Source organism: Choristoneura fumiferana, chromosome 14, assembly GCF_025370935.1.
Source record: "Choristoneura fumiferana chromosome 14, NRCan_CFum_1, whole genome shotgun sequence".
NCBI classification, from domain to species: domain Eukaryota; kingdom Metazoa; phylum Arthropoda; class Insecta; order Lepidoptera; family Tortricidae; genus Choristoneura; species Choristoneura fumiferana.
The window spans coordinates 15786505-15805085 of record NC_133485.1 but is presented as its reverse complement, the minus strand read 5'-3'; the positions used below and the strand labels follow the sequence as shown (position 1 = coordinate 15805085).

The 18581-nt window shown below is 37.2% G+C and overlaps 1 protein-coding gene across 1 annotated transcript; it reads left to right on the top strand.

The window, feature by feature from the left end:
• The first annotated feature begins 9116 nt into the window (after positions 1–9116).
• LOC141434729 (endocuticle structural glycoprotein SgAbd-3-like) lies at positions 9117–15455 on the top strand. Its single transcript, XM_074097170.1, has 5 exons — positions 9117–9195; positions 11903–12053; positions 12836–12994; positions 14126–14332; positions 15218–15455. Exons 1-5 carry the CDS (start codon positions 9187–9189, stop codon positions 15268–15270), a joined length of 579 nt encoding a protein of 192 aa, XP_073953271.1. The 5' UTR covers positions 9117–9186; the 3' UTR covers positions 15271–15455.
• The last annotated feature ends 3126 nt before the right edge of the window (positions 15456–18581 follow it).

The window sequence follows — 18581 nt, the reverse complement described above, 5'->3', positions numbered from 1 at the left end:
ATTCAGTTCCTCGGCTATACCTACATGTACGCGTGCTAGAAATATAACATTGCAGTATTACATTGCATTCTGGTAGTTGAGCATCCCAAAAGAAGGCGAAGGCATGCATGCTTTAATTAAAATGAGAACGTAAATTTCAATATACCTACAGGTTGATAAAAAAATCCTGTACTATACTGTAACCCATTATTAGGGTTCTGATTACTAATACGATATAAGTGGGAAAACATCGAAATTAGAAAGTCTTCTTGCGACTCACTTCCATGCAAAACTTTTTTTTTCGAATCACAGTATTTTTGTACTTGGATCATATTAGTATTAGTAGCCCTAATGTGGTTTAAGTATAGTACAGGTTTTTAATAACCCCTATACACATTTTTTTATACACACCTAAGAAATGGTACCTGGCTATGTATATGGCGAAAACGGGTAAACCGTATGAAGTTATAGAAGTTTCCAAGACTTGGAAACAGACACAAAATTTAAATCTATTGTCAAGAAGACAATTAATATATAAGGCGTATTATTAAAATTAAATGATTATATCATGGATAGGGAAATTTGGAAATAATTCCGATCGCATTGGCGAGTGCTTACTTCAAATAGCGAAATCAGAACTGTTTTAAATATGTAGTTGTGCTAAATACTTGTGATGTATAGATATCACTAAATATGATTGTAAATCTGTTTACAAAATATACCTAGGTTTATTGCCAAACTCTTCTCAACAGAGGTTTTTTTCGAACCGGTGGTAGATTTTTTTGACATTCATAAGTGCTTGTTACAATCTAAATTGAATAAAGATATTTTGACTTGACTCAATATTTCATGTCAAAGCTTGGCTTAAGCAAAGTGCTAATCAGACTCGCGCGCACGAAAGGTTCCATACCATCTATACAACTTCATTAGGATTAGCAAAAAATGGCAAAAAAATTACATTTGTTGTATGGGGGCCCCCTTAAAATATTTATTCTGTTCTATTTTTTGTTATATATTTATTATATCGACTACAGTTATACATAATCTGTGAAAATTTCAACTGTCTAACTATCATGGTTCATGAGATACAGCCTGGTGACAGACGGACGGACAGCGAAGTAGTATATAGAAGTAGGGTTTCCGTTTATTACCCTTTTGGTACGGAACCTGAAGAGCACAAAAAGCTAAACCGTTAGGTGGATACAAATGGTGCGATGCGATATATGTATCACATGAGGAACCTTTCACAACATAAAATACGGAGTACACATTTGAACAGGAATACGAATCCATTGAATGTGCTTCCATTAATTTAAAGCACTTAATACAATTACTTTTCTTAATAAAACCATTTATATTCAAAGTGAGGTGTTTTATAAAGGTATATTTCTGTATTTTGTATAGCACGTTTAAAACATACTAGCGGTATATTGGTACAAGTGGCATGCTAATGTTAGCGTATAATTGATGCAAGTGATAAAAATGTTTATAAATCAATAGATGAAGGTAAAAGAGCATCTGTTTTTATTGTTCATTGCAAGCCATATAAGTATTTCATCTAAAAATTCATATACAATATAAAAATATCGTTAGATCAGTAATCTACGCATTACGCCGTATACTGAGCAAGTGGTAATTAGCTCAGTATACCGCACAACTACAAGATGTAAAATACGCGTATAGTAGTGTATCTGCAATTTTTCTCAAAAACTATAAGAAATTTCAAAATTCCATGAATACAGGTAGAAAGCAAATATTTTCTTTGGAACAATGCAAAATTTTGAAAAGTATATCATCAAATGAGAAAGTTACAGGTTTTGGAACCTTGAACAGCTCTCCTGTAATTTAATTTGATTATGCACTTGTACCAGTATATACGTAGGAGGTGTCGAATATGTTCGTTTCTAAAATTAACTTTTTTTTTATTCCACTGGAAGGAAAACGAGCAAGTGGGTCTCCTGGTGGTTTGAGATCACCACCGCCCATAGACACCTGCAACACCAGGGGGATTGCAGATGCGTTGCCAACCTAGAGGCCTAAGATGGGATACCTCAAGTGCCAGTAATTTCACCGGCTGTCTTACTCTCCACGCCGAAACACAACAGTGCAAGCACTGCGCTTTACGGCAGGATTAGCGAGCAAGATGGTGGTCCGGGCGGACCTTGCATAAAGTCCTACCACCTGCAAAAGTTTTAACCCCGATGCAAAAGGGGGGTTATAAGTTTGACGCTAATATCTGACTGTCTGTCTGTCTGTCGTGGCATCGTAGTTCTCTAACGGATGGACTTGGATAGATTGTTCACGTGAAAGCGAGTTTCCTTTTAATGGTTTTTAGTTATGTTTCATTGAAATTGGTTTATAATTTTTTGAGATATTTTACTAGGTTTTTCAACTTTCTTTAATACGTACGTTGTTTTTAAACCATGATCAAATAAATACTGCTCATTAATAAATTGTAAAATTAAAATGTATTATTATAGATAAGTAGGTAATTATTTTTTGTGTAAAAATGTGATAATTTCTGATTAGCTTATTTCTGTCAAAAAAACTATAAGGAGCGAGGCTAAAATGATATTGTGGAACCGTTTCCTAATATGGGTACCGCTCAGATCAAATAAAAAAATTGATCTGAGGGGTACCGTTATTGTTTGGATATTGAGTGATCCATTGACGGTTTTTTTTTAATTTCGCACGTCAAATGTCAGATATAGGAAGTCATCAAATTCTGAATGTCATTGGGTTAGTTTGAATGCGCCTGTAAAGGTTTATGATTGGTATTTTTAACACAAAGTGCAGTCACGCCTTTGATGCTTGACTTTGAATCTTTGCTTTGAACATCGATGAACGTATGGAAACATTCTTTTCACCACAGTTATAACGTCACTTCAATTCTCGTAAAATGAATTTATTAAGAAATATTAAGAAAATACAGAATATCCATAGGACTAAAACTACTATTAAATTAAAATAACTACAACTTTAATTAAAAAAGAGAGGTGGGCCTCTTGGCATGATGCCCATCGCGCAGGCAGCATTCCCGCGTTGAACTGCGATTGAGATTCTTTGCGCGAGAAAGCTGCCGGCGCAAGGGTTGCCTTTTGCCTCCCTTAACCTATTGCTGAGCTCCCTGTATACCTCCAGCGCACCCTTACCCCAAGGACCTAGAGTCTCGACGCCGAAAGCAAAGAAATGATATTGGGCGCCGAGACAGCTATATTTTGTGACCTTGAGGCGTTCCCGGGCGTCTGCCGCCGCCCCCGCACGTTTGGAATGATGAATGCCAAGAGGCTCGCAAGAAACCTTGCAAGAGCCAGTGTGGCTCTGCAGAACCGGATCCAGGCTCCGGGCTGAGGGCGGCCACGCCGAATACGGCACTGTATGTGTCGCGTCTGCATCACACCGTCGCAGTCGCTGATATAGTGGAATACGTCCGTCGGAAGAGCGGATACACGCTGAGGGTGTTCCAGCTGCAGTCGCGTCACTACGTGCACTTCAGCTTGTTTGTGGTGCGCGTGCTGCGGCTGCTGATGGGGACCATCGCGAGTGCTGCCTTCTGGCTGAAAGACGTCGTGTTCCGGCGGTTCCGGGGCACCATGCCGCAGATGAATGCGACGTCGGTGACTCGATGGGGTCACGCCGTTTTGTCACCAAAAATTAGTTTTAAATATTTTTGATTATAAATATGTATGTTAGTCTGTAAGGTATTTATTGTATGGGCCAAGTTGCCCGAAATAAATGAATTTATTATTATTATAAAACAAACTGTTCAATTTTTGAATATGAAACTACCGTAAGACTCGCTCATATTAAAATGATATTATAACGGATAACCACGCCTAAACGGGTATAGCTCGATCATGTTTCAGGCTGATTTAGTAGCCCTTCACTCAGGAAGCACCGACTCGGCAGGCTGCCAGCAACACGCACACTACGCCCACCGCTTGCTTGCACGATGCCACGAAACTAATGGCAAAAAGACTGCATTTTTACGTCATTTTTATTATCTGTCTAATGTAGGGTAAGCACACAACACTAACAATTTCGACTCGGTAAAAGGCACGTTCACGCCAACCGATGAAGCAGCAGAGTATTTATATTTTTTTCCAATATGGGTACCGCAACCGCAATCCGGTTAAAATTGGATGACGACTAAATTATTGCTTTATTAATTCACAAACTGTTCAACTTACGATTAGGTGTATAGTAAGTCAGGACCGGTCAGACACCTTTGAAAAAGAACTTTCCAAGAGATCGAAACCATTTGGTCCACTCCTGAAACATATTTGAGAGTTGAACCGATTAATTTTCCAATTAAAGAGTCCTAAAGAACATTTACATAGTCACAAAGAACATTTATTTATGTGCAGACACCTTGTAAACAGTTCAAATTTAAATCCCAAAACTTTATTGAATTCCCATAGGTATTTACCATAACCTAACCAAAAAAAAATTGGAAAACCCCGACTTCATCCCACCCTTTAATAATAGGCCGCCTTGTATTTTTTTCTGTGTATCTGTTTTCTGTATCGCTTACTATTTCTGGTGTACAATAAAGAGTCTTTGTACTGTATTGTATTGTATTGTATTGTCACTTCAAAGTTCAATATCTCAAAAACAACTGAACCGATTTTGATAAAAATCATAGCTAGAAAACCTGCTTTCAAATAAGATTAAGAGCTACGGTGCCACAGACAGACACACAGACACACATAGCGGTCAAACTTATAACACCCCACTTATTTCGCCGGGGGTTAAAAAGTAGTGACGTTATATTCAGTTTAAGTCGTGATTGTCCCAAAGGATGAGCAGTGCCATCATTGCTGATTATGATGATTTGGGACCACTTCGAATTATTTTATTTATTGTAGTGTCACGAATATTATGTTTTCTTAATTTTATTTTGTTGCCAAGTCTACTGCAGTAAGGCCATAATGTCAAACTGTAACAATTTTTAAGTCATAGTCAATTTAATTATGAAAAACGCAAAAGCTTAAAACATTACAAGCCGATTTGGGATTGCTGATTTACTGTTATTGACACTGTAGGCTAGAGTCTTCACCGGTCTAGATTGTAAATCACTTGGACTAGTTTTAACTAAAGGTCGCAGTGACCGAGGTTTTATTGGGACCGTAACGCACTAAGAGTCCTCAAATTGACTCATTAAGAGCATCCATAAAACTAGCAAACCGTGTAACCTATCATTAGACATGGACCTTGCTTTTACCTTTATATTAAACCGCTTTGCGACATTACGACAGCTGCAAGATGCATCTGTAAATAAAATATAAAGTAGATACCTATTTAATTTCGCATTTATTACTCGTTAAAAAGTCAATTGCCCAAAAGAAAGAAAAAAACCGGCCAAGTGCGAGACGGACTCGCGCACCGAGGATTCCGTACAAACCTGTAGGTAGTAACTTGAAAGTTAATAAAAATATTTTTATCATAATATGATGTAACTAAAAATTTACGGTTTTCGCAATGTTTCCTTTATCTGTGCTATAAGACGTTGCTTCGAACCAAATTTCAAGATTCTGAGTTCACGGCAAGTACCCTGTAGGTTTTGATTCCCTTGCGAGTTTCAAAATTTGCGGCATAAACGGCTGTATCTTTTGATTGCGTTGGCTTAGAAGTTTGAATTTTTCACAGCTCCAAGGGACAGTAGACCTGAGTTGAGTTTGATATAAATTTCAGCTTGATACCTCCACGCGTTCCTGTGAAAAAGTGCCTTGACAGACGGATGGACGGACAACAAAGTGATCCTATAAGGCTTCAGTTTTTTTCCTTTCGAGATACTGAACCCTAAAAATGAGCGAGTTGTGTGGCCATCGAATCAGCATCCTTTTTTAAACTTTCAATCCTTGTTAAAAAAAATAGGCCAAGCTTTTTTGCTGACTGTAGTTGCATTTCCAATCCGTGAAATTAGATTGGCAATATTTATAACCTAACCTTACCAACAAAAAGTTGGAAAACCCCCGACTTTGTCACTTCAAAGTTCAATATCTCAAAAACGGCCAAACCGATTTCGATGAAACATGTCTAAAAACCATCGCTAGAAAACCTGATTTCAAATAAAAAAACACATTTAAATCGGAGTAAATATGACCGGAATAACATTGCTACAGTATCTTAATAACTATAAACCCGTTGCCTAAATAGGTAGACCAGTGTTTTAGGATAAACATTGCTCCTCCCCATCATAATTGCTAAGATTTATAAATGGACTGAAAAAAAATAGTAATTTATTAAGAAAATACAAAATATCCATAGGACTAAAACTACCATTAAATTAAAATAACTAAAACTTTAATTAAAAAAGAGAGGTGGGCCTCTTGGCACGGTGCCCATCACGCAAGCAGCATTCCCGCGTTGAACTGCGATTGTGATTCATTACGCGAGAAAGCTGCCGGCGCGAGGGTTGCCTGTTGCCTCCCTTAACCTATTGCTGAGCTTCCTGTGTAGCTCCAGCGCACCCAATGACGACGCCAAGACGCCGAGACTCGACGCCAAATTTGAACTTGAAGAATTGTAACCTTAAACGTTCCCGGGCGTCTGCCGCCGCCCCCCCTTACATTTGGTAGTTGCTGGTAGGTAGCACGCCGTTGGAGTGAATGCTTATTTTCTCAATATATCTTCATATATATTCCCAATGTCTGCAAAAAACTGAGCCAATGTCCATGATCCGCTCTGCCCATCCATAGTCAATTAAACGTCAATACATCCACGTTCATCTCCAGCCATCTTACCTTACTGAGCTGTTCCCAATACACATTAATGAAGTAGGCTTTTATGATCTTACTAGCTTTTGCCGACGGCTTCGTCCACGTGGAATTCAGTTATCGTGCACTGTTTGTGTATCGCGCTTGTCACTCTCTGGCCCATAAACTATCTCTATGCCAAAAATTACGTCGATCCGTCGCTCCGTTTCGACGTGAATGACGGACATACATACAAACACGCACACTTTCCGCCATCCGATCCGCCAACAACTGTCGACAAGCCGTCAGATTTTGCTGTCAGTCCACACTAACTAGCCATATACCATAATGACTGTGTTTTTAGGGTTCCGGAGCCACCCGTTTAAGAGCTACGGTGCCACAGACAGACAGACACACACACAACTATACAGACACACAGGCACACATAGCGGTCAAACTTATAACACCCCTCTTTTTGCGTCGGGGGTTAAAAAGAAAATTGATGGACTTACTGATTCATCAATGTAGAATAATTAGAATGTAATAATATTAACACATTTTCGTATAAGTAGGTACAAGTCATTTGTAAATTTCGTAGCTCCTTATTGGCATATAATGAATGTATTTAAAGATGTTTATGAATATTAAACTTGAACTTATCTGGAAAGGATTTGACAGACGTTGCGTAGGTACGTTTAGTGATGCTTGATTATTTTTCAAAGCCTAAATGATTTAGTAAATACATTATCCTAACAAAGTAATCAAGACGCATTCTGGCTGTTGGTCGGTAAATCTTAGAGTTTATCTTACACTAGCGAATATTCACATCCCATCTCAGCCTATATACGTCCCATAACAATTAGGCTTTTTTTTTATTTGACTGGATGGCAAACGAGCAAGTGGGTCTCCTGATGGTAAGAGATCACCACCGCCCATAAACATCTGCAACACCAGGGGTATTGCAGACGCGTTGCCAACCTAGAGGCCTAAGATGGGATACCTCACGTGCCAGTAATTTCACCGGCTGTCTTACTCTCCACGCCGAAAACAACAGTGCAAGCACTGCTGCTTCACGGCAGGATTAGCGAGCAAGATGGTGGTAGCAATCCGGGCGGACCTTGCACAAGGTCCTACCACCTGCAAAACCCGCCTGCTTGGGCTGTAATTCCCACGCGGACCCATTTCGGATTGGCATACACACACACCATTGAATTACTTCGCAGGTTTTGTACTAGCTCCCTCATAATATCCTTCACTTTAGACTCTAAAGTTTAAGCTCTAAAGTTTAGAGCTCGTGGTAATTTCAAATGTATAACTAGCCTTCCCGCGGCTTCGCCCGCATTAGAAATAGCTTAATGGTCTTAACTGAACTGTTGTTTATTATGCCCGTGTAATTTTTGAAATATACAACGACAACAGTTTTTTTACACGATTCTTGTTACCATGGCAACACAATAAATTGCCTTAGAGTTTGGCCTGAAAAAAGTTACAGTAACAATTTGAAAGGACAACGTTCGCTCTCACAACGCCAACTACTGATTGCAAACGAAGTTAACACGTCACGTCATCTTGAGAGCTGTGCCCTTAGTGTAAGTTTTCGGTTACAAAATACGTCTCGATCGTATGAAATATCTCAATTTGTATGGAAACACGAACATCGCAAACGTTTCGCTAGAGGCGCTGTTCGTGTTTCCATACAAATTGAGATTTTAACGCGAACGCGATCGAGACGTATTTTGCAACCGAAAACTTACACTAAGGGTACAGGGTAAAACCTTTTTGTTGCAATTACCACGATGATTCATACATCTGGCAAATAAGTAATCGTGAAATTTATTATGAAGAGGTTCCATCCTGGCACCTATGCTACCATTATGTTACTCATTTCTCAAAATTAAATAAAGAGCGATATAGTTTTAAAACATGAAGAGATGAAAACCTGGTAAACGCCCAAGATATTTTTAGGACATTTTTACTAACAGTCCAGCGTGCTAATTAAATTTAACCTACTTATACTGGTGGCCCAGAACTTTGGATTATGTCCTTAATTCAGGACCCGGGGACGATATTTTATAACTTATTTGTTCATCTATACAGGAAAAAGCATTTTGTAGTTCTAAAAATAGGACGTTAGTACTTACGCGGATGTAGTATAACAAGATCATGACAAGGCATTTTAAGCCACTTATCCGCTTAATATACTGTTCTGCTGATAGTAAACATCAATAAAATTAGTACAAAATTAAGACCATGAAAAATAAAACCACCAATTAAAACTAAGTGGAATAATCATGCTATTAATAACATGCATTCCAAAAAAATCAATACCCAAACAAAATCCGACTCTAAACATTGATCTCTAGAAACTATGTGAACGGTCGTGAAAATTCGAACGGTGCATTCCGATCCTATATCACTCTAGAACCGAAGGCAGTATAAATATGTTGAATGCGTACTGAGAAGATACACTTTACAATCATCTCCTTCGGAGTTCACATCTCATCTCACCATGAAATACGTTAGTACCTAATCAGTGTTTATAGCCTATCTTTTCGTGTCTCTCTGTTTATAAAGTTGTCACGTTTAGTGCTGTGCGAGTGATCGGATTGCAAAACTTTCAGTGAATTGACAAATGAGGGGTTGGTCAATCGAGTGCGAATTTGAAGCTATAAGTATTTGTTTTAACAAGACTTATTGGTGCTTGCATAGTTTTGCGAAGCCAAGAGTCACGAGTGTGAGCCGTACGTTTGAAATAGAATCAGGTCGCGTTGAGTTGTGACGAGGCGAAATCTAGTTTAGGGACAAGTTAAGTTAGGAATACCCATCAATTCACCTTTTGAAATGAAATGAAAAGTTTTTATTGATGCAGAAACAGTGAAACATATAATAAAGTGTCAGCGAGCCCCAAACTAGGCAGTGCCTGTATCTTGGGCGCCTCGAAGAGTTGGTATTCCAAACAAAAAAACGAATTGCAGTGAATTTCATTGACTTTTTAGGGGTATTATGAAACATGCCACGGCAATTTTTTTTGTTTTCTATCCCTTAACTTTTGTTTCTCAGTAAAGTTCAGCTCCACAGACTAGAGATACTACTAGATAGCTCATTTTGGTGTTTGATTTTTTGTAAAGTTCATCCTACAGAGATAGACAAAAGGAACTTATCCTATACAGCCGCAAATCTAATGGAATTTTATTTGTAAATTGAAAAACTTTGTCTGTTATAGTCCTGATTGGACTGTCATAGCCATGTCCTATTAGCTCTTAATGTCATCCGTAAAGCGACTTTGTATTTTTTTGCAAGTACGTCGGCTTCTTGGGGGTAAAAAAAGAAGGAAAAGTACGCTTCCACTCGCATCCGTAATTAAGACACTGTTAATGCTGTGTCATACGCCAAACATTAAAACATCAAATTATATCCTGATATCGCGCCAAACCCAATGTAATGTTCGAATTAAAAACTTTGATACTTTTTTTTTTATTCAAATCAATAAACAAAAACTTCTGCCAGTAAAAGAAACAAAAGAAATAGTTTTTTTTTATTTATTTACACGGTATCTTTGGAACCGGCCAGTAGGTACTATTTCAAGCTACATAATCCCCACAACGTGGTTTACTGTTCTTATGCCTCTCACTAAATTTACTGTGTAGTTTGTATTTACTACGTATTAGGATTCAAATTCAAATAAACAGTCATAGGTTTAAAATTACTTCTCGTCAATCAAATAAGCCTAATTAATTGCCGCTTAAGCAACACAAGAATCTGCTAATTCTTTAAGCAATCATACTTTATCTTAGTCGTATATATAATGATTTTTCACTTTCATGCTCATAAAGTTGGTGTTTATGCTGGATCTAGGCGACATAAAATGACTTTTTATGCACTAGTGCATAAAATAAAATCTTCTTCTAAGACCAAGGTAATTAGGTATCAACAACCACAAATAAAGAAGTTTCTTTATATTTTTAATACATATTTTAAATAAAATATATTTTATATAAATATATAAAACTAAAAATCAATCAAATCAATCAAAATAAATCACTAAAACTAAAAAATATAATTATATAGTAATGCATGAAAAATAAAATTTACGTAGTGAGTGAACAATTAATTGTTTTCACTGTTGCTATTTCATTTCCTCGCCATCAAAGTAAAAACAGAGCGTAAAACTCGAGCATTAAATCCATTTTCCCCTCGACGTGTCTATCCACCTCGCCGTACCGGCTCGGGTGGCTATATGAACGTCTTGGATAAAAGGGCTCGTTTTATGCTCTTATTGTAGAATTTACTATTAAGGGTTCCTTAACCACAATATAATAAGATACACATGATAATAAGGAAATGGTCCATCTATCCACAGATTGGTTCAAAGACTGTTACTATTCACGAGCTGTAATTGGCATAAGTATACTTTTTGATTTAAAGATCCGTGTTTGCGAAGCAGTAAGCATTAAGCATTAAAGTGTTTCCCATAATTTCATTTGTCATAAAATACAGGCTGTCTTAAAAAAACCAGTAGGTATCTGTAAGTTAACGTTGCATCTTTTTAGGATCCGGAGCCAAAATGGCAAAACGGAACCCTTATAGTTTCGTCAAGTCCGTTTGTCTGTCTGTCTATCTGTCCGTCCGTATGTCACAGGTATTTTACTCGAAAAATACAAGATGTATATCAATGAAATTTGAAGTACAGATGTCTTGTCAAAGCCGCTAATTAGTTTTGTAGTTAAATTACAATATACACGTAACAGAAATTGTTTTTTTTTAAACTCGCATCAACGTGTGGCACATAGTTCGACAGCTTTTTTGAAAAGATAGTAAAGATTTCCGGTAATAATCGCTCCCAAAGTAGCAAAATTTGTGCCCCCCCCCCCTCTATCTTGTAAACCGTTTGTCCAAAAAATATAGAAAGGTAACGCTTAATAAATACTTTTAACAAAATTTGGTTTCAACATGATCGGATATACCGTTTTTGAGTTATTGCCGAAAAACTACGCTTCTCAACAAAAGGACGCAAGTGCCGTGAAGATACGCTCTTTTTCTGTTACGAGTAATAGACTGTAGTAAGTGTTTTAATTGTGTTATAACGCACATAATATTACTTGATTTTTGTCGTAATGGCTACGGAACCCTATCTTGGGCGTGTCCGACACGCTCTTGGCCGGTTCTTTCAACATACTGCATCAGTTTTTAAAGTCGATGCTTGATGCCCTGTTTTTTATTTTCAGTTCATTGTCCTAGCTATGGTATCGGTCGCCTCAGCGGCTCGATTGGAGAACGTGTACCTCCCTCCCAACTCCAGGTCCTCGAGTGGTGCCAACGCTGGTCTCCAAGCCCCCAGAGGCTCCGGCTTCCAAGCATCTCAAGGTGGTCAGGGAGGTAAGTTTTATGAAGTGCCGCTTTATTTTTCATAATTCCATTTGTCATAATTTCTTTTGTCGTAATATTGTTTACTCTAAAATATAGGAAACTAAAGATTTTTTGTAATATCATCTATTAGAATGCAGTATTTTTGGTTAGTTTAATAATAATTCTAAAATATTTTTTTCAATATTAAATTACTTTATAACAAATGTGAATTATGGAAAATAATACGCTATCTATTGTATATGAAATTCGGTCAATGCTAATTTTTAATTCAATTTGTAGAAGCAAAAAAGTTAGTTAAACTTAAAGATGTCATCTATATAAATAAAAATGAATTGCCGAAATGTACCTATGTACTTGGGTGAATATTCGAGCGTTTCAACCGGTCAGTTGAACGTCATTACCATCTCACGTTTATTAGCGCAACGGAAGGAAAAGTTGCAAATATTTTGATCATGCAAGATCTTAGGATCGGTATTGTATTTAATTTTGACAAAAAAATAACCACGAGCATTACTTCTTTCAATAGTAATTGCCGAAACGGTAATGACGAGAAAAAAAACGCCGCGAAGACGCTGAATATTTACCCACTTACCTACGCGCATAACTTCCGAACGACGGCACCGAGTAAGATAATTATTTTTATGTTGTATTTGTTATTGTCAGGACAAAGTTTGTGTGTAAAAAAAAGAATGGAACGGGGGCGAAGCCGCGGGCAACAGCTAGTTTAACATATTAATGAACTACTTGAATATGACAAAAGTGACAATACTTGATACTTAATCATCTTCCAGGTTTCAACGCCCAAGCTCAATCCCAAAGCTATTCCTCCGCCTCCGCCAGTGCCTCTGCAAGCAGTCAGGCCCAGATCCTCAGATTCGACAACGAAATCAACGAGGATGGCTTCCGATATGCGTATGAAACCAGCGATGGCACTAAAGCTGAACAGGAAGGTAAGACCATCAGCATAGCAAATACTATTGAAAAATAATCTAAAGAACTTCTTTATTCATTTTCCTGTTGAAAATCTTCCACTTAGCAGATTAATACGGATCTCTCTCAAAAAGTTGAAAAACTGGATGCAAAGCGTGAATTACTAGACAGACCACCCGATGAAATCCAAAACAATTATGTGGAAGACTCTAATACTAAAGATTTATTTACTTTTGTAAGACACATGAAATTAATAATTAATATATTTTATTTTTATAGTAACATAATAGATATTTTTAGTAAAGTTTTCTTATGTAAGTTCTCTTTGTCTTCTTTTTAACTCTAATTCGTACCTTATTAGTTTACAATGTGTCCTTATTTTGCCAAAATTGGCCACATTATAGTTTGTCGTAAAAGATCGATATAGAGATATAGAGACGCAGCCGTCACTGTAGAAGAAATTGGCATGGATGACGTCTCAACCATCTTCTCAATTAAATAGGTATCCTTCAAATAGTGCAAACGTACAGTCACCAGCACCAATATCTGACACAACAAGCGTGCATAAATGTCTGATACGACTCTATTTCTAGGGCCGAAAGGACTTGTCAGATATTTTTGCACGCTGCGCTGTGGCAGATATTAATCCTGGTGACTGTACAAAGGATACCCAAACAGCCGTGAAGATTTAATAAAAGCTCACATTCTATCTCGACAGCAATATCTATCTTGACATGTCTCCTACAGATTTTGTATGAGCAATTTCACTTATGAATTACTGACAGCTTTGCGGCTTTAGATACTCTGTCAAGTCCATAATGACACTAAAATGTATTATGGCTTTACATACGATTTCGCATCAAGATTCATTCAAGTACAGATCGATTCTCAAGAGCTCGCACGAATGGATTGAACGAAAGTAATATCACTTAGACATTTTTGTTGGAAAATGACAGATGAAATAGATAACACACAGATACTTCATTCACTTATTCAATCCATTCGTGCCAGCTCTCGTGAATCGACCTGTAGAAAACTCCAGGTTTGTTGATACAGGCTCAGCCTAGTATAGTATTTACGAGATAATGCTGATAAGTTTTGTAATCTTGTAATTTGAATTTAAATAAACTATTCCATTCTATTCTACTCAGGCCGAGTGATTCCTGGTGCAGCGCCCGAAGAAGGTTCTCTCCAGGTATCAGGGTCGTACTCCTACGTCGGTGATGATGGCCAGACCTACTCCATCACGTACACAGCTGATGAGAACGGATACCACGCTGAGGGAGACCATCTTCCCACCCCTCCTCCTATTCCAGAGGAGATTCTCAAGAGCCTGCAGCTTACAGCTGGTAATGGTGGTAAGTTGCATCAATATTATTGAAAAACAGAATTCAAGAAAAATGAAAATGAATAAATCCGACGGAGATTGCAATTTCGAACTCTATTCAATTTCTTTTCTATATCTAACAATGATTAATTATGAGTTATACAATAAAAAAATGACAAAAATGATTAATTATTATTCTTTTATTACAAGTTTTTGTTTAACTTGCTCTGCTTGTTGTTTGGGTCTAATCTTGCATGTTTCATTTCTGACCCACTTACCTACAGTGGTCGTATTGACTTGAAAGTTGGTATACTTACATAATGTAGGTTGGATGACAATGCAAGTACTTTGCAGGTGGTAGGACCTTGTGCAAGGTCCGCCCGGATTGCTACCACCATCTTGCTCGCTAATCCTGCCGTGAAGCAGCAGTGCTTGCACTGTTGTGTTTCGGCGTGGAGAGTAAGACAGCCGGTGACATTACTGGCACTTGAGGTATCCCATCTTAGGCCTCTAGGTTGGCAACGCATCTGCAATACCCCTGGTGTTGCAGATGTTTATGGGCGGTGGTGATCTCTTACATCAGGAGACCCACTTGCTCGTTTGCCATCCAGTCGAAAAAAAAAACATTCAGCAAATAAAGCTTGTATTAAAAATATTTTTTTTTTACAAAAACTTATTAAAATAAATGACTAGACTAGGAGATTAAAACCAAAAAAATCGAAGTTTAGCGCGCCTAATTATTTCAACGAAGCACAAAGTTTCCAATCCTTGCTATTACAAAGAACTAACATAGTATGTAAGCTAATTTTTGTCACTAACTAATAACTAACAACATATGGAACCTGTTTTCCGAATTAAATGATTTTTATTTTATTTTTATATATTTGCAGGCGTTAAAACTTTTTTTTTATTTCAGCCCACTATGAAAGCCAAAGGAGCAGTTACGATGCCGACAAGACCGGCTACTAATTTATAACATATAAAAATATGTTTGAGTCATCGACTGTCCTCACTTTTCGAAATACAGACAACAACAAAAAATACAAGACTTTTTTTACTTTTATACTTACCGAATTTTTGTGGTTGACTGTATTTTGATGGCCAGTATGTGTTCATTTCAGTCGTTAATGTTATAATAAATGTGTAAATATTTATTTAATTGTTTTATTCAATTACCTTTACGTATACTTAGTTAATTGACTACCTACCATTTTCTTCTCAACTTAAAACTTCTTATTAAAAATCACTTCATGACAACTTTGTTGTGAAATGAGGGTTTTTCTACGAGCAAAATATCCCTAGATGGCGTTAGTATCTGACGTTTCAGTCTTGCTTGTGATTGGGTGATTTACTTATTCAACCAATCACGAGCGCGACGTACAAATGTCAAAGTTGTCAAACGGAGCTTTCTATACTAGCGCCATCTAGCGATATTTCGCCTGTCGAAAAACCCTCATTGTACTTGGTTTGGATAGGTATTTAACTGAATGTAAACAAAACAACGTCAATTGGTGTCTTAAGGGGATCCCGTGCCCCGATGACCTTCGATCTGAATTCCTTAGTTTTCTAATGATTTTTGTAGCTTATATATGACAACAATAGCTTTAAGCAATATAGTATCCCATATTTACTTCAAAGTTCATTGTTTTCGAGATATTTGGCATCAAAATTGAACTATTTTAGGCCAAAAAACTGGTTTTCTGGCCATAACTTTTGTGTTAATTAGTTTCAAATGAAAATCCTTGACCAGTTTTTAGAGACGTCAAAGACGAACCCAAATATGTAGATTTCGTATATGTTAGATCTTTCACGTCAATAGAGATACGAAATAAGTGTTTTTTCAGACAATGTTTAAAAAGTCATACAATATTAAAGTATTCCTTTTTTTCAAAATCCGGTAGACAAAAATAGAGATAGAAGATTGGAGAACCGATAGCCGTTTGACTTACAATTCTATCTGTAGTGCAAAAGTAGGAGATACGATTCAAAACTTGTCAAAAATCGATGAAAACCTCGGGTAGCCCCTTAAATATTGAAATTCCCACATTAAACTATCTAAACATTAAAATTTCTGTATTGAAACTCACTAGTCTAAGTAGTTTGTATTACAATGATAGATAAGTAAAAGGTATAAAAACCTTGAATGAACCAAATCTGGCAGCTGAAGTTTGTTTGCATTTAGTTAAATACATATCCAAACCAAGGTATAGTGTGGTGGTCACCCCTTGCCTTCCACACCGCAGAGCTGGAGTCTGAAGTTCGTATGCCTATAGAGAGCGCTGCTGCTCCCTCTCCCTTCAGATCCCTTAGCCTTCTTTTCCGACACCCGCGGGAAGAGATGGCTCCATCTTGTTGTAAAACCGGGCACGACACGAACCTTGTACAGTCACCAGCACCAATATCTGACACAACAAGCGCTAGGGCCGAAAGGACGTGTCAGATATTTTAGCACGCTCCGCTGTGGCAGATATTAATGCTGGTGACTGTACAACGATGCTTATTCTAGATGGTATTTTATAATGATTTCAACCTCCAACTTCTCTTGCATCTTCCATACCTACAGTTAAGTAGCAATTTAAGTTGGTCTACATATAAACTGGTATTTATTGATTCGTCACGACTATCATAATTGAGATGACAGCGATCATCTTGATACTTATAATTATGTCGGTCATCATACATAAGCGAGTGATGCTTAGGAGAGCTCTATTTTTACCCGACTGCCCGAAGGAGGGTTATGTTATTCGAGCGTATGTATTGTATGTATGTGGGTATGTATGTCCATTTCTTTGGTCCTCGCTGCTAAGCGGATTTTAACATATGAGGTATCATTGGATTCGTCGTAACTTTCGGTGTGATATAGGCTATACAATATTTCAATATGGCGTCTGCGAAAAAAAAATATCGCGGAGGAATGAAAAAACATATTTTGTATTGTGACAATATGAGTATCAAATGAAAGCTAATAATTAGCCCATTCTAAATATATATGGGTTATAATACTTTTAATCTACCGTTTTCACATAGATATTAAAAAAGTGTAAAATTTAAAAAATCAAAAACCCGACTGCCAAAACTAAAAGGAAGAAAATAAGTCTAGTGGTCTAGAACTCTGTTAAGTAGCTAATTTAAAGTTCAACAGTTGGGACCCATTTAAACGTGACGCTCAAAAACTCTTAGTAGTGCCGACTGTTCAACTTTAAATAAGCTACTTAACAGAGTTCTAGACCACTAGACTTATTTTCTTCCTTTTAGTTTTGGCAGTCGGGTTTTTTGATTTTTTAAATTTAATGTTTTTTTGTATGTCTAGATGTAGTGAGTGAATAATGTTTTTCCATCGTATATTTGTCAGATCGTATTTATCTTGCTATCTCAATCAGCTTCAGTAAACTTCAGTAAGATAGTTGAGAAAGCACGATATACGAACTCTTCCGGCAAAATACGATGGAAAAACATTAACTCATCTTTCACACCGCTGGTGGAATCCGGATTTTGCCGTTGGTAATACAGAGCGCTGCTGCCCATTCTCAGATTAAGTTCCTTGTGTGCCTTTAGTACACCCATGGAAATAGATAAGTTGCATCCTATTTTACAATCGGGCTTGATATGGCATTGTGCCAAAGCATGGATATCTTCTTACCCTATTGAAGTGCTCACTACTTTACATAGACCTCCTTTTCTTTTTTCTTTCTAACACTCTCGACCCATTCGGGAGCATGCTCTTGCTTTTATTACCCGACTGCCCGAAGTGTATAATTAATGGCGTAACTGTATGTGGCTATATACATGTATTATGTAAGTAAGTATGCTTCTTTGGTCCTCTCTCTAGCCTAACCGGCTGGATAATTTTTAACATTATTGTTTTTGCATTATTATTGCTATTATTGTTTACCTTGTAGTTTTCTCTCTGTGTACCTGTTTTCTGTATCGCTTACTATTTCTGGTGTGTGTATTGTATTGTTTTGTATTATTTGGTAGGTAGCATCAGACTAGTCAAAACTGTCGGAGCGACAGAGAGTATAGGTACTCGTATCGACACTTGCAAGGAATATCATCGTAACTCACTTTTTATCAAATTTGAGTTAGAATCATGATTTTGCAAGAAATAAAAATTATCTTTTTTTTTTAGCTCTTACCCTTGCATCTCAACTCCTTTGCGTTAAAAAGTTAGGGCATGGAAAAACATTGTAAGTAAGGGTGCTGGGGTGAATAAAGAACCAACTTCAGTTTACGCCATAGCCCTTTCAAATTCAAACTACCTTTGTCGCAGTGGCATGGAT